This window comes from Acanthaster planci, linkage group LG01 (genome assembly GCF_054643075.1).
Source record: "Acanthaster planci isolate LZ-2023a linkage group LG01, COTS_SCS, whole genome shotgun sequence".
NCBI lineage: Eukaryota > Metazoa > Echinodermata > Asteroidea > Valvatida > Acanthasteridae > Acanthaster > Acanthaster planci.
The window spans coordinates 9,969,451-9,986,498 of record NC_141777.1 but is presented as its reverse complement, the minus strand read 5'-3'; the positions used below and the strand labels follow the sequence as shown (position 1 = coordinate 9,986,498).

The 17,048-nt window shown below is 42.8% G+C and overlaps 1 protein-coding gene across 3 annotated transcripts in view; it reads right to left on the bottom strand.

Annotated features, from left to right (window-relative positions):
• LOC147800319 (uncharacterized) overlaps positions 1 to 17,048 on the bottom strand; it is a 21,910-nt gene extending 4,862 nt beyond the window's left edge. Inside the window, exons 1-14 of one of the 3 annotated variants that reach the window (XM_087135071.1) lie at positions 16,871 to 17,048; positions 14,478 to 14,594; positions 13,257 to 13,394; positions 11,891 to 12,052; positions 11,171 to 11,263; positions 9,735 to 9,854; positions 8,421 to 8,573; positions 7,586 to 7,837; positions 5,788 to 6,363; positions 4,061 to 4,273; positions 3,186 to 3,365; positions 2,183 to 2,251; positions 1,518 to 1,589; positions 87 to 179 (exon numbers count right to left, since the gene is read on the bottom strand). In XM_087135071.1, the coding sequence (XP_086991197.1) occupies positions 87 to 179; positions 1,518 to 1,589; positions 2,183 to 2,251; positions 3,186 to 3,365; positions 4,061 to 4,273; positions 5,788 to 6,363; positions 7,586 to 7,837; positions 8,421 to 8,573; positions 9,735 to 9,854; positions 11,171 to 11,263; positions 11,891 to 12,052; positions 13,257 to 13,394; positions 14,478 to 14,594; positions 16,871 to 16,922 (2,290 nt within the window). In that variant the 5' untranslated portion in view covers positions 16,923 to 17,048. The remainder of the gene's footprint in view (positions 1 to 86; positions 180 to 1,517; positions 1,590 to 2,182; positions 2,252 to 3,185; positions 3,366 to 4,060; positions 4,274 to 5,787; positions 6,364 to 7,585; positions 7,838 to 8,420; positions 8,574 to 9,734; positions 9,855 to 11,170; positions 11,264 to 11,890; positions 12,053 to 13,256; positions 13,395 to 14,477; positions 14,595 to 16,870) is intronic. The other 2 variants (XM_087135074.1, XM_087135078.1) reach the window with 2 other exon arrangements.

Below are 17,048 nucleotides of genomic sequence, written 5' to 3'. Positions count from 1 at the left end.
AAGTTGCAGTGATTTACCACATGAGCATTATGGACCAATGAAATCACAGGCTTGGAGCCACAATAGAAACCAATCGGCGTGCTTACCGTTCAGCATTGGGTTAGATCCTTCTGGAACTGACCGCAAGGTGGAGTTTGCCATGCTGGACACGGTGCACATATCCGGCATGCTTCGAGAAGCTGAAGGGAACACATTCAAACCAGTTGATTCACACAGATCGGTGCTTTCAAATCGGAATTTCCTTGTCCAGTCAATTAATCACGACAGAGGGCAACTGTATATTGGGGAGTTTGCCCTTCCACCAATGCCTATATAAATGCACTCTTGGCTAGGCAATGCTTTTTGTCTTTCTTGTTTGCTTTGGGCAACCCAGGGACCTACCCCAGCGTACATCGTTGTACCTAAAATTAGTTTTCACATTGCATTGTGCTAACTATACGTGGGATAGCCACGTATAGTTGTCTGTTGTACATAGAAGGCAACAGACACAGAACACAAACATTCCAATTTGAGTGTGTGCCACTATGTAGAATGAAAAAAGAGTGACACCTCAGCATGATTCGGAGTAAAGCGCCATCAACATCCCCAGTTCAAAGTGTAAAGGTGAAAGGAGCCTTTTGCATTTCCACAGGTCTTTGGGATTTCTAAAGGCACTTGTTATACATTTGTCTCTTACTACCTTTGATTTTAGTTACACCCCCATAATTTGTTTTGTGCACAAGCTGGTTTGCAAATCCAGCCCCTGATCAGTCATGCATGAAATGCACCCAAATGACTGCAGCGTCAATAAGCCTTTTGGAGAGTTAAATTTGAATAAATCACATTACATACAAATATAACAATTTGAACTCTCCAGACTTAAGACACTGTTGTTACCCCTCGTGATTCAGGGCAAGCTTTTGCATATCTCTGGAATGGACTGGTTCCTTTGTGCCCTTCTTACCAATTGAGGAACAGTGTATCGGTGCAAGGCATCTCTTATGTAATTCAAATTGTTATGTTCACATGAATTTAAAGGACTCAGTGTACCAGATTTTATTCAAATTTAACACGCAAAAGGCTTATTAAAGACTGAGAGGTTTATCTACCCATGTGTGGAGTAACTCTCAAACAAAATGTCATAATTTCCACATTTAGGACATTTTTCTGGTGCTTTTCTCTGGATTGCCACAGCAAATATGAAGACAGGAAAAGCACCACCTAACTCGGTCCTCTTTAATACCAAGTATGGCCAGTTAATAAAATAGCCAGTTCAAACTGAAGAGTACTTTCTTGCAGCATTTCCGGGGGTGGACACACAATTGGCATACACACATTCTGGGACCAAGATAAGCAAAATGGTAATTTTTTTCTGAAAAACGAAAGTTCAACAATATTGTGACTACAAAAGGATCCTCCTCACCCCTTTCAGGAAGGCTGTAGTACCATTTTGAAAGTGTAAGCATTTGTAATTCCTTAAAAAAAACCTTCTCCCAGACACACAATGTATGGTATGGTGAAGCCAGGTTTTCACTTACTGGTCATAACAGATGCTGTTTCTTCCTCACGTGCAGTATGGCTTGCAATAGATGGTAAGCTCTCTGGATTGCCTGTGAATGACAAGCAAATGCATCACAGTTGTAAAGATGGGTGTGCCTTTAATTGCCCTTGTCTAAAACAGACCTCCGGGGCTACATCCACTGTCAACACGTGCTCAATCTATTTGCAAAATGGAAGAGACCTGGACTTAGCACTTGTATTTAAGTAATGAATGTTTATGAGTGTAACAGTAATTTTATGAGGTGACATATGGATTGTTCTCATTAATTGATTGCATTTTTTTCCAATGTGTGAACATGTTTAACATAAATTATTTATACAACACCTGAATAAATAAATTACTTGTAAACTCTGTACACAAGTCGCTACTTAACTTTGTAAGTCCAAAGTCAAAATGCAACATGACTTCTTCATGCCCCGCCTTACTAGTTTCTGCTTCAAAAAATCATTTTCATTCAATGAATTATTCTAATAAATAACTTTTAGCTGGGGAAATTGGATGCATGGCATTCCCATATCCTATGGAGCCAAGTGAAATTGAATTCAATCCCCAGCTGCATTTCTGGTCCATTTTTCCTAGAGGTCGAAAAAACCAATGGATCACAGTACAGTGGGCAATAAATGTGTCCCGCCTTTTACTTACGGGTCAGAGATGCTCTATCTTGCTCGTGCACGGTCTGGTTTCCAACAGACTGCAAATTCTGCGGATTACCTGCAATTTTGAAATATTCAGCAACTTGAAAAAATGTTTCTGGCTCACAAAAATCAGACTTTTGGGTGTGCTTCACAAGGTTTGGTATCATTCTTGGTTCCTCTAGAAAACGGGCATGAATCAAGAAAAAAATCACCTGTTTCCAACTTACCATTCATAAGAAATGTTTGGAATACAGATCACTGGTGTAGTGATTTTTGGTTGGCAATTTCAGAAGCCACCGCCCAACCAAACATGTAGTGGTCTGCCTCAAAAATGTGTCATCGAGGCTACCATAAATACACTTTTTTTTTAAAAAAATGCAGTTTCACTGCAACAGTGAAATTAATGGACTGTTACACTGGTTCTCGCTGCTAACATTGTCAATAGAATTGAGGTGCTGGAAATCTCACTGGACTCACGCCCAAACTTAAAAACAGAAAGCCACGCCATGCAAGTGATGACAGTGATCAAAATAATATTATGTCACAACAACTGATCATCCATCTGTTCATGTCTTGACACCCAATCTCTGATGGCAGACTGAGTCTGAAACAGAAAACTACTTAATATCTACAGCTGTATGCCTGTCCACAATGGTAAATTCATAGCCATACAAATGGTAGCTGTAGCCGCAATGTGACCAATTTTGACCACTGCTAGACATCCCAAGATGGCAGAGGACAAGGGAATGTGGAACAGGCACTTGAGACTGCTCCTGGATTACTTGGCTAAGGTCAGAATAATGCACACACCTATGGAAGCCACCAGCTAATGGCTTTGTGCATGACACACAGAGGCGAGTATTATCTCTAGCCAAAGCCGAGCACTTCAGACAAGGCTTGTCAGAGCCTTTAAAAGATCTATATTGAGCATGCTTGCCTGTAATTTAGTGGGGGGATGGGGGGAATTGGCCCTCCCCTCCAAAAAAAGCTGACAAATACTTCATGCTTACAGGTGTCTGTAATTCCAAAGAGTGCATCCAACTCTCTAGCAGCGTCAGACGTCAGGCGGACAGGGTTCTGCTGCAAGGACAGGTGATTGTCCCCTTGACCTGAGGCTGGCCCAGATGGTGCGGGCGAAGCACCGCAACTGGCACACCGCTCCCCAGCTGGGATATTAAAGGGAACAGATTCTGAAAAATGGGGCAGAATGTGAGAACACCTCTGTTGTCAGGTAAGGCCAATTTCATAACGCTGCTTAGCAGTCAGCAGAAAAGTTGTGCTTTTTAATTGTCTGATTACTAATTTGAGCAAATCTTTCCTTCAGGGTTAAGCATGCTTCTGCTTTGCTGACTGCATGAAATGAAATAGGCTGGGGGTTAGGATGCAGTAAAACAAAGCATCAGCTGTTAACCAGCGCTATGAAATTGGGACATGGTCTGTCACAAGTCCATCCCAAGCTCTGTCACAGGTGAGGTCAGACGCCCTAATACAACTGGGATGAACAAGGCCAAAAGGGGAATTTGTTACTGTTCATTTGTTTGTGCCTAAGGCGTGAGACTGACCGACGTGTAATTGACTTTTTGATGTGTTGTGTTAAACTGATTTGACTCTAATACTGGTAATTATAACAAAGAACTCTTACTCTTAGACAAGCCACAAGGCTGGTCTCATGTAGCAGGGATGAATGATGATAAGAAATGCCACAATCAAAGTTCATTTTATTGGCCTATTTTATTGGCCTGCGAAAAAAGCAAAGATAATGCGGCTATAATCTCCAGGGTCTGTGTTTAATAGACGATCTATATTCCTACTCTTCTGAAGTTTTCTTTTGAAAGACTACTGTCTGGTTTTGAATTTGAAGACTTCCTGATGAGGCACAAATTACCTGGTGATGTCTGGCTCATCAGCTCTTGGCCTGCAGTGGTGCTGGATCGCTCACTGTCCGCAACGTGGGAGTCAAACCCGCTAAGGGCAAACTTGTTCCTGCTGGCACCGTTGCCTGGTGGTTGCAGGTGGGCCTGCTCTGTGGGCTGTTCCCTCTCGGCTATTGAGGGCAGTGCAACAGGTACTCTGCTGGGCGGGCCCTGGTGGCCTGGGGCTTTGGGGGGAGGCAAACAGGGAAAGGTGGAAATTTGCAATACAGTGGAATGTCGCTATACCAAACACCGCTATACCGAACATTCGGCCATACTAAACATCATCCTTGGCTCCCAATATTTTGTGCACAAAACCACCGAACATTATGAAGTTAAAAATAAACCGGGATTCGCCAGAGCATGCATCAAAGATCGATCCTGAGTGGTAGCTTCACGACTTTTAGGATAAACTAAATATCAATTTTGTAACTCAGGATTTAATTTAATAAAAAACAAAAATAATTAACAGATACATTTCTAGAAACCTCAAATGTGAATGAAACAGCAAAATATCACAAAAACAGCGAATCACCGTATCACAAGAGGGTGTACTTCAGTTAGACAAGAGAGAGGGCGCTATTCAATATGGCAACAAAACGTTCAGCAGTTAATTTCGCTATACCGAACGACCGCTGTACCGAACATTTAGCATGGATCCTGTTGTGTTCGTTATAGCGGCGTAGCACTGTAAATAAATGAGCCTCAGTGCCGGAGAGGGTTTTCACAATCTCTCTTCTAGAAACATGTTTGTGATGTCACAGCCATAACTGGGAACATTTTAAGTGTAAAAAAAATGGCAGAACCAAACATGGTTACATCGTCCAAGCTAGATGAGGCAGCAGATTGACAACATACCTGACAATGTCATTTTCAATCTGCATTCGGCCTGTTTCTAGTTACTGCTGATTTCTCTTTTTAACTTCTAGAAGTGCCCGCTTTGGTTTGCTGCTTGTGACAACAACTTGGGGATACATGATTTAATTGCTCATTTTGGACAAAAAAACCATCTCCACTTTCTGCCATTTTTCAACAAACATTGAACTAACTCCAAACTTCGATTCTCATTTGCTTGTGTTACACAAGCGTATTTCCCAAAACACTAACAAAACACTAACTGACAAGAGCAGAAACATGTTTCCAGTCACAGTTGGAAAAACACACTCGGGCAACTTTTGGCTAAGAATCTAATAGGATTAAGGTCTGTTCATACTTAGTACAAAAGCAAACATGAATGTGATTCAGATACATGTAAAATATTTGAGCTATACTTTCCCAAAAGCTGGATACATGTAAAGTAAATTTCACTGCAAACAGGTTATGGTGTTAAATTCACTTCATTTTCGCATTCAACCACAGTATGAACCAAAGATCGTATAGCGCCAAAGGCGCAAGATGGATAACTGCCATTTGAGCAAGCGATATGCTAGCGCAGTTTGCCGTAATGCTTGGGCGCAGGCTCACTAGGTGCACATGCCTGCTGTGGCGCCTGCGCCTTTGCATTAATGTGCATTGTGCAGGCGTATCGCTTGCTCAAATGGCGCCCATGCGATTACAACGTTTTACGTGATTCATGGTGAAGTTCGGCATCTTGCTTCGCTACGCGGTGCTATACAATCTTTGGTGTGAACCAGCCTTTAGGTGTAACTTGTGACTATCAAATGTGTCACAAAATTAAGCATTCAGTAGTTTGCAGTACCTGAAATGCTGGCAGCTCCACTGGGAACATGCTTGGCCTTTCCGCCTGGATGCCTGGACCCATGGACGCTGTCCACTGACACAGAACTCAGGCTGCATGTGGCCAACTTGTTCTGGCCCTGGGTTCCTGGCATAGCCTGTTGGACTACAGCCTGGTGGACTGCGGTTGGCTGGACCATGGCCGACTGGGCTACGGCCTGCAGCCCGTCCGGTCCACTCTGGCCCCGGAGGCTGTGATTCACCGGCGGCACAGAGCAGCCATCCGACTGCGACTCCCGTGACTTGCTGGCTACAGCAACAATGGCCGGGTCCCAGGACTCCTCAGCAGTCAGCAGCCGGTCCTGGGTGGATGAGTCGGCCGACCGCAGGGCCCTGCCTTGCTGCATGGTGCGATTGGCCTCGGCATGGTCCACCGAGGTGCCGTTCATGACCAGGTGGTCTCTGCCCTGGTCCTGCTGTGGGTGGAACTGGTCAGATGGGTGCTGGGTTGAACCAGACGTGTTCACAGAGAATTCCTCTGAGCAGTTCATGGTTGGATCTGCAGACTCCTCTGGGTTCTTTGGCTCACTTGTGAAACCTGGGAGAAAAACAAAAAATGCAATCTGATCAAAAGGTGTCAAAATACCACCAAGGTGTCAAAATACCACCTAGGTGTCAAATACCACCTAGGTGTCAAAATACCACCTAGGTGTCAAAATACCACGTAACCAAGTGGTTTCCCGAGTGCGGCCACAGTTACCACAGGCGAGCATTTAGTTAGCAACTTTACATCGTAAATTTTAAATTTGACAGTGGGGCTCATTTTCCTCTATAAAAATGAACCATGAATTCTTGACCACATGGCTTAACCCTCCTATGCTGAAGTCACTCTTTGGGTCACTTGGTAAACACCTCAAAGAAGCACAGCTGTGTCGTGTTGTGCACTGCACCAACGTGCAAGAGGGGCACCTTGGGCACTTGTGCATATTTGTAGTGTAAAACTAAAGGAGGCTTAATGGTCACCATCTATGCCATGTCCATTTGTCCTTACAGTGCCAATTCGGTGCTTGGTGCTGGTTACATATTTTCTTATACTTTTTGCCATCTATAAAGCTATGAAGGCTTGCCACTGGGTAATAAGTACAATGCACGGTGAAGTGGTCTCTCCTTAATGACATACGCAGATGTACGTCAGGTCACTTGAGTCAGGGGAAGCTTCCCACTGGCCAAAGGAGGACCTAAGTTTAAAGGATTCAGCCTAGCTGCAGAGTTTGGATGGGAAACCACACCGAACACTGCTGGTTGGATTTGGTCATGGTCTGGCTTTGATTCGTATCCAGGGCAAACTTTCTTTTTCATTTTTTTGGATATTAAACCAATGAACAGAGTCAGAGAGGAAACAATTAATAAACAATTGCTTTATCTCCCTGCCTTAACAATTTGCAATGTCAAAGGTAACTCCAGTCTATGTATTTTGTAATCTTCATTGGAAATTTACTGGAATGTTCTATCGAATGCTTGTTATCCAATGAATAAAAAAATGCTGGGCCATGGGATCGTAAAAAGACTCTGAACATGGAGGGCGTAAGACTGGTTAACAGGTCAGGGACAAAGCTACGACTGAAGAAAGTGCCCAACCTTTGTCTGGAAAAACATGGTTCAGGCCAATATAACTGGAGCGGCACACACATGGAAATGTTGGCTTTTTTTAGCAAAAACGGGTCACTGGGCAAAATGCCACACGCCACTTGTTTTAACTCGCAACTGAGTCTCGGCTGATTCTTGCTTAGCACTGGAATCCGCCCGGCAATTCTGCTTACTTTTTCTTCTGAGCTCCAGGGAATCGGGCCCCAACTTGGACATACCTGCCCAGCTCCTCAGGAAGATCCGGGCGTATCGGTCATAGTCCACGTTGGGCGCACGCAGATGGGAGTCCTCAATGTAGGCCATGTGCCTGCCTTGGGACAGGAATGTCCACAGCTGCTGGGAGAAACGTTGCATCTGTTGGCCATCTACGCCAAAGAGGAAGTGGGCGTAGAGTTTCTGAGGTCGGGTGTCCTTGCAAAGGATCTCTGAACAAAAGAAGTAAAGTTGCTTTTTGGATAACAAGTCACTTTTTGACGTTGACAATACAATTCCCTCATCTCCACCTCAGGAACTAGTTTGTCAAGTTCCAATACCTCATTTGCTGAGTCCCCACTCTCATTACAGTCTCCTACACAGATAAAAGTAGCACAAGTAAAAATGAATTCAACTAGTCTGGTTGCTGGTCCTTGCAATATCGTTGGGACTGTGAGGTGGAAACTAGTCTAGGTATCACAATGTGGTATGTACAGATATGAGGGTGACATTTTGTTATGACTTGGCACATGGTCATTCTCGGCCAATGGCAATACAGTATTTAAGACAAAAGTTTCACAATTCTGAACAAAAGTGTTTCTGAAGGTAACTACTTCGGAGTAGGAATTGTTCAGTTCCACTTTTCCAAACAAGTTCTAAACAAAACCAATAAAAACATAGCACATGTTAAAACAAAGCTTTTTCAAAAATATCGAATCAGGCAAAACAAGTGTATTTCCTAAGTGGTTGAAAGACCAGAAATAGGATTCACTGGCAAGAGACGACAAACACCTGGAAATATCCATATCCACTCACCAATGACCCTAGCCTTAGCAGACCGATCTTGATTCAGCGACTCTAGCATGTTGGAGCACCATACCACCAGGGCATTGATTTTTTTTATTTCAGCACACCTCATGAAACCTTCCACATCTGCAAGTACTGTCTGGGCCACGCTGCTGCGATGCTCTAAAATATCAACAAGATAAATAAAAATCTGTGACGTCAATTCTAACTTATCTTCTCTTCACTTTTCTTATTAAACCTAACCCCCCCCCAGGGTTGCTGGCCCTAACCTTCCCCATTCACACAAAGTTAAACACCCATATGGGACTTTGTGCACAGAGGCTGTTGGACTTTGTTTTTCTGAGGTATGCCAAACCCAATGCAAAAGCCAGCTGTTATGGGCCTACCAGACCTATCCCCACAGAATTAAACACTTTACAACTGTTTAATTCTTTGTGGTTGGGGGAGGTTAGGGTTAAAGAGAAAATTCCCCAAACTATCAGTATCATGTTTATCCTCAACAAATGTATCAACATTGCTCTACATGTCCAACAACAGCACTACATACTTATTAGTTCCCCTGTCCATCAGGCTCATGAACATTCCTGAACCTATCTCCCTGGAAAGTATATAAAAAGCCTGATGCTGCCATTTCAGGTGTGAATAGCTAACCAAATGCAATGACAATAAAGGTTTTCATTTACACCCCTGGGTAGGAAAAGGAAAACATAGGTGAAGTAACTTGTCCAAGGTCACAACATGTTATGATCCCTGCAATGTAATTTTTCACACAACCTTTGAAAATGCACATTCGCGACTCAAACAAGCTTATTTTCGTGGGAGGGGGGGTTTGCTATTTTAAACGTACATGTATTTTGGTGCCTGTTTGGTTTTAATAATAGTGGTTTAAATATTCATGAGCAGAACTGTGATGTCATTCCAGGAAGAGAGTCAAACCGTTACTGTTGATTTATGCACAAAACACTGCTAGAGTTTTTAATAATTTGCTATCCTGAGTTCTGTTTCTTTGGTTATTCACTGCTTTGCATTAAAGTACTCAGCAATGTGCAAATAAGTAACCCCTTCTAAAAAAACTTTTCAATGAGCAAAATTTTTGATTCATAATTATAATATAAAAATAATAACACAACAGCTTACACAATGAAGTGTGTCTTCACAGGATGACATCAGGTAATATTGACATGAACCCTTTAATCAGTAGGCAACACATCCCTACATCTTATAGTAAACGGACACAGGCAACTGTCAGTTACTTCTGCAATCCAGTCTACCAAAGAAATCCTTTTAAAACCAATTATTAATCAATTAGAAAGGCTGACTTACTGAAGTGCAGTCTGGCCTGAGTTGTGTTCTCCGGATTAGCTACTGTCTCAATGGCAGTGGCAATTTTCCCCCAGTGCCTCTGACGATCTTCGGGTCTGGTCATTGCATGGATGATCTTGACTGGAGAGAAAAACGCACACCACAAAAAACGTCAAGGCCAGAGCTATGACTTCTGACAGGAAGCAACCCCCCCACCCAGCAGGACAGAAACGGGCTGGCGGGAGGGTGTTCCAGCTGGGCAAGCCGGTGCACGGGCGAAGACCGTACAGTTTGAAGGAAACCTGCTTGGCGCGTCCCGTGCCTGATATGCACAAAACTGTTAGTTAGAGAGGTTTGCGGTAGCACCATGCAAAATTAATCTCTTTTGAGGATGTGTGGTTCTGAAAAGAACGAAGGGTTCAGAACCAAACATCCTCAAAAGAGATACCCTCGCATGGTGCTGTCGCAAACCTTTCCATTAACTTGCCATCTTCACCATGAAAACTTCAAAGCTCATGCACTAAGCTGAGAACGCACGTGCTGTATCCTCACCAGAGGTGTGTCATTCCCTCATATGAACAGGCCATCTCTTTCTTTTACAGGGAGCAGATGATTGCCAACTTGAGCTCCCAAAATGTATCAGAAATGCCTCTTGGTATCTTGACCACAGCAAATTTCCCATCAAGGTTGCGACATGTTGTGCAATTCAATACCAAAGAATATAGGAATGTAAAAATATTTGAATATTCGATCAAAGATCAAGTATTCAAATATTTATTTTTGGAATTAAATATGTGGGAGTAAAATTTACAGAAGCAAATTTTAAAGACAAATATTCAATTCTGAGCCAAAAAAAAAAATGCATTCTGAAACCTTAATTCAAAGTGTTACAAAAAATTTAAGGGCAGGTGATCGTGAGGCCCACCAATAAGGCAAAATATTCTTTCTGCTCCCTCTCACCGACCATCCATATTTTCATGGCCTGAGTCAAACGTTAGTATCGGCAACTTCAAAAAGGTTGGCTTCTGTCTTAATAAACCAATTAATTCCTATCATTTTTCACATCAAAAACACTTTCAACATCAACTGCCGTTTAGTACTTGTTTTCCTTCCTACAATCGTTTCTTTCAAAAGCTATCTTACCTGGAGATATCATCCAGGAATTTTGAATTTTCAGAAATGTATTGAATATAAATGGTCGAATACTTAAGCCACATATTTGAATACTGAATTATTCAAACTGGCAAATCCCTAAAAGAGCACAGCATGTGCAAGAGTGGACGTATGGTATGCTGAGTGTTTCTTTTACATTTGGATTGCCCTGACATGTGAAGTGATAAAGATTTGGAGCTTGTAAGGAAAACCCACAGTCCCTGGTATTACTGCATTATGGGAAAGTGACAGAATGGAAGTTTCCGGAAGTTTGTGGGCTATCTGACAGTAAAGAGTTATCCTACCTTTATCAGGGGTATATTCTTCAGGGCTGGCAGACATCAGCAAGGATCTCTGCATACTCGACTCTGCCTGTGATGAGAGGGTTGCCTGGGGACCTGGAAAGATACAACATGACCACCAAACAAAATTGGAGCATCTCTGTAACACAGCTGTGACTCAGATGTGCAACCTCCAGCAGGCATCCTCTAGCTACGGCAACCATGCTAGGATCAACACAAAAAACCTCTGGATGTAATCTACACGTCTGCCACTACTAACTCCTTTTCCAAGGCTTTGTAATCAATGATAAAGCAGTGGGAAGAATTCCTATTGAAAACTCCTCTGGACTAGTCGCTCAACCCAGTGCTACTGTCTGTGCCATTTTTATCCATCGTTATAGGCCAAGACTGCCCCTTCTCGTTGAGCGTTTCTGCCACCTTATTTGTAGTCCACACAAGAAAAAACATACAAAAACTGGTAGCAAAAAATAAAGCAAAAACGTTATACCCCTCAAACTGAGTTGGTCTTGAAGGCACTCCTTACAGCGGATGGTAAATCAAATCACATTCTAGTCTATTCTCAAGTGCAATCCTGTGCATAAACGGAAGTCAACAATTGATGTGAATGCCTTGAGTAAAGGCTAGGACTCAGGGTAATCGTCCCAGCCTGGTCACAAAATGTCTTTGCACTGAGAACTTGTTGTGGCGGCACCTTCTTGCAGACGCAATTTCCAAGTGACTTACCAAACCATTGCCGGTAGATTGCCTCGGCCAGGTTTCCAGTCTCAATGGCTTGGATGTAGATACCCAAGTTGATGCATCGAAGGCCGGACAACTGTGCCGGTATATTGCTAGGTGTGACCAATGCAAATGTGGATTCAAGGGGGTTTTGAGAGTAGAGCTTGCCTGACAAGAAAACAAAAGTGGAGAACTCAGGTAAAAAAATTTGGCCTGCTGCCTCTAAGGATAAATGTAGCAATGATGATGGTAACAATGTATAATGGTCATTCTTTAAATTTGGGGTCTAACAGTGTGACATTTTTGTGTCCCTGTTACACTTGACCTGTATCATTTGACATGGAAATATCACTAAAATTGACTTCAAACTATTTCTATTTGTTTGGCAGGTACTTTGCATTAATACATCTCTCTTGGAAATAAGAGAATGTGTTCTGAACTTACAAAAAAATCATATGTGACAGGGACTAGAAAAAAAATTGGACCCCTAATTTACAGAATTACTCACAATGCATTTCAGAGTTATTTTCAACATTGATCGGGCCACAAGATCAGCTTTAAAGCAGACACTTGAGACAATCCTTGATTGATATCCATTTAAATTGTAGACAGGCAATTATGGTAAAATACTGTAGCGCCGGCGGGTCCAGCCAGTGGGGGCACCAGCTCGGACACGCATGGAGTTGGCTGGCTGCCCGCGCTGGTATGCGAACGGCCCACGGTTTTCCCGCCTCGCGCCTGCGCAGTCCCTGCCGAGGAGCGCCATGTTGAGAGCCTGTCGGAAGAACACATTGTGGTGTACGCTACAGCAATAAAACAGAGATTTCGTGACCAGAGCAGCGAGTTTCGGCTGTGTGTGAATCTATACTAGCGTCAAACCCTGATCCGTAGGACACGCTACAATACCTTGCCAAGGAACACAAGTGCCATGATCCTAAAAAGAGGAGGTGAATTGTAACAGTGTATTTGTGCAAACTTCGTACACCACAAACAGCCTTGCCCGTGCATGTACATGTAACCTCATGTGCCATTCCTGGTGCACCATCCATACATGTACATGTCGTTCTGGTATGGAGTTCATAACCTTTCTGCATACTGAACTAATGCAAGTGCTTTGACATCAATAATCAACAACCAAATATCAACAATGAGCCAGTTTAACATTTCCAAAAATGAGCAATTTCATTTGGGAACAAAGCAAATATGATATTGAACCAGTCTAAACATACTTGTTACATGTACGGCCACCATGATAGGGCAGACCTCAGGAGCACAAACTGATGTGATCAAATTGTGCGACAATCCACTTTGTTTTACGAATGCCATGCACTCTTGAAATACCAAACTTGACCAATTCCAGGCTCCCACTCACTCTTTATTTGCTGGAAAGCTTTTGGGTTCGTCGAACACTTGGCAAAGAAGGTATCACTGATGACCACGACCAGCCTGGTATGTTCCTCCAGGGATTCTTCATTGAGCCACTTCAAGACGTACTGTGATATGTCTGTACCTATGATTAAAAGAAGAACCATTACTGAGTGCTCCAAGCAGGCAAGGATCGGTCCCCCCAGGATGCAGTACTTACACATGTAACATCTTATGACTGTACTCATAATCTTTGACAACTTGGATCAACCACAACCTCAACAAGACATTTACCAGCATCGATTCCAGTAATTATGAGTACAGTGTGGGCCTGTCATCTGCAACCTAAAATGAGGCCAAGAAAGACTCTGTAAATCCATCCTGTCATTTTATTAACGTCTTTACATTTCAACTCCTTTGAATTTTTTGGAAAGGAGCTCACTCCATCATCCAAATCCTCTACTATGCAGGACACTTGCGGCACAATCCTTGCACATGCTACAGGAATGAGTGGCCAAAACATCAAAGGTCTGCAACACAAGATGAAGGGTCGGTGGTTGAAATCTTAACAGCTGGTTACATGTTGTGATGTTGGCCAAGTCACTTTACCCAAACCTTCTTCTCTCCACCCAGGGGTATATACGATACCCGTGAGGGCTGTACACACATTCCCTCCACAGAGCAGAGAGAGCCTTGGGAATGTTTATGGGTTTGGTGGTCAGGGATAATAGAAATAATCAGGTTTTCGAAAAAGTGTGCCTTACATGTACATGTAATACCATAATTGTTCTTACTCATTATTGGCAGATCACTAGTGAAAATGTTGAAGTGTTACCAAAGGCAAAGCAACACCAGCATTAAAGGAACACACTTAAAGTCCCACATATTAATAGAGTGGTCAATGGCACAGCCATGATCTGTCGTGGGGGAGGGGGGGCTTGGACCGGAACTTTACCCCAACAATCGCTCATGATGCTCTCCAGCTCCCCTCACCTTATTAAACTGGGATGCATCAGAGCTTGTAGTTTGAGATGCAATGTAGGTGTGCCAGTATAGGGTAATTCTTTTGTAAGAAAGTAAAAATAAATCTTGGTGGGCAGCAGCCCCCGCCCCCAGTGAGTCACTATCAAGTGGCTGGGTTCTACCTTCCTTGTAGCCCTGTACCCCGGCATGTACTGTGCAAGCTCAACTTTGTGAGCGAAGGAAAAGACACATTCAGGTTGTTCACCTGCTCTGAATGTGCGCTTGTAGTCGGCCTGTTCACCCAGCTTGAGGCGGGTTTCTAGGGTTTCAGCCAGGGGCCGTATGATGGTGTTGAGATCCTCTCCGGCATGAACGATGACAACTGAATTGGGGAAACGACACAAACAAAAAGTGAACACAGCTTCATGTTGTTTTGGGGGAGGTTGGCTTATACGTTTGAGCTTCATGCGCACGCTTACTGGATAATTAATGCAATGCCACTACAAGTTGCAATCCTTGGTACATGATCATTTTTATCAAACCCATAAAAACCAGTTTAAGAATGTCTAGAAAGACACGAAAGAAAGGTCAGCTACAAGGACTTCATCTCTCCAAACAGCAGAGGACAACGGCAGCATGCAGATGACGACGTGACTGGCCAGAATTATCATACACCATGTACACAATCCACAGGCAACTGCACGTATTGTGTACATGTGCCAAAACTTCTTAGAACGTGTCTAATTCCTGGACGTTACTCTGTAAAACACATGTCATCAGCCCTCAGACAATGGATGAAATGATTATAACCTAGGAGGAGAATCAGTTGGAAATTATAAACCCTCTGTGCCTGATGTGATTAATACAAAATTATCCTGAACTGCCACACAGAATAAGCAATCATTTGGTACATTATAGTCTTCAGCACCAGAACTTCACCTATCACCAATATGTATAACAATTGCATGTAATCTACAATTTTAAACAATCAACCTGAGTATTAATGGCTTTCCTCCAGGACTCCTTTAGAACATTTTGACAGAAATACATGAACAAAGAATGGATTTTTGAAACTTTTAGGCGACAACAGGACATGAGAATTTATGCCAGACACAAAAGGTAATTTAAAAGAGTGCTACGTACAAGTAGACCACTGCACATCAAAATACTGCATTGAAACAACAACAGCTACATCTGTCTTTATATCTGTGGTACATTATTTACACAACCAGGCTGCCAGCATAACGCACCAGTACCACGCCTCGACTTGAAGTCACTTAACTTTATCACTCTCAGGTGCAAAATGTTTAAGGAAAGTCATTGTTCCACAACATGCGAAATGCCTGTCTGTGTCCGTTGCACAAAGCACATACATGTACTACATGCAATGTGAAAAAATTGGAGAGAAAAGACTCACATTCCAAAAATGAGGTATGAGATCACAAAGTGTTCCATACCCAGACATAGCTTGACATCCTGTGCACAAACTGGTCTGAAAAATTTGAAGTGTTTTCTTTGTAAATGTTTCAGTATTTTCACTGCTAAATTTGACTTTTGGTACATTCATGTTATCACTTTCTGAAGGCTAATAAACCATTGCAAGGGAAAATTAGTGATGTCCCTATATGGAACTTTTGCCACTATGAGCAAAATGGGAGGGGGAGATTCCACGCCCTTGAAATTTTCTCCTCTATCATCACAGTGCCAATCTTTCAGCAATGTTACGCCCCAACTGTAACATAAGTCCCAACTATAGTTGGGACAGTCCCAACTGTAGTGCTGCAGTTGGGCTGGCCCAACTATTGTTGACCAATGTCTGTGGAAAATGTCTCAACATTATCCAAGTCAACGTGTCTCACACTTGACACAATTCATATAAAATGTGACACTTCATCTGTTCATCTAGCCCTATGACCAATGACATGACATTTGTAAACAATATGACTTTGGCACATGCTGGGCACATCGTGCACACAGGACCTCTCTGCTGTAGTTGAGCCGGCCCAACTGTAGCGCTTTGGTTGGGACGAGCCCAACTATAGTTGGGACGTAACAGCAACATGGGGATGTCTTCATAGTCATTTTATCCAATTAAGCATCAACAGCTACTGGCCCGAATCCAGCTCTGTCACCACTCTCTCTTCCCTCGCACTGTCACTTGTTGGAATGCCCTCCCCGGAAGCACTTTATCTTCATCATCACATTTAGAGGTGCAGGTGGAACAGCCAACCTATAAACTTCAAGTTCCTTTTTACTTGCATTTAATTGGTATCTTCTTTGGCAATGAACTGCACCTTCACTGTACATGCACATCAAGTTTTTATATCCAGACTTACATGACTTACGGACCTTTTACTTTTGACACCAATTTTGTGAAAGTCGAATTGAACATATAATTTCATTTCACATGTCAAATTGTCATGCATGTCTTTTGTCGTAAATGAAACAGATGATTTTGGTACTTGGATTTCAGAAATGTAACGCACTGATTGTAAAAAAAAGGCTATCTGGAACTTGGAAACAACTACCTTCACGGTTAGACTCAAACATTCCTCCATTATGTCCATCGTCCATGACAATGTTGTTTACTAGTACTACATACAGCACTAGTGACTAGGGCCTACAGGCTTGTGGTCATAAAGAATTCTCAAGACTTACCCTTTTCGACCCTTGGTTGCTCACGATCATCATTTTCAATGCAAGCCATCATGATTATTCCAGTCTTGGCTGAGAAATGACGCAGTTGAAGAAGGACTCCAGTCTGGACTGAAAGATCTCAGCGTCCTACGTCGCTCCACATCCCCATTTCAATGTACAACTACAAACACGTACACCT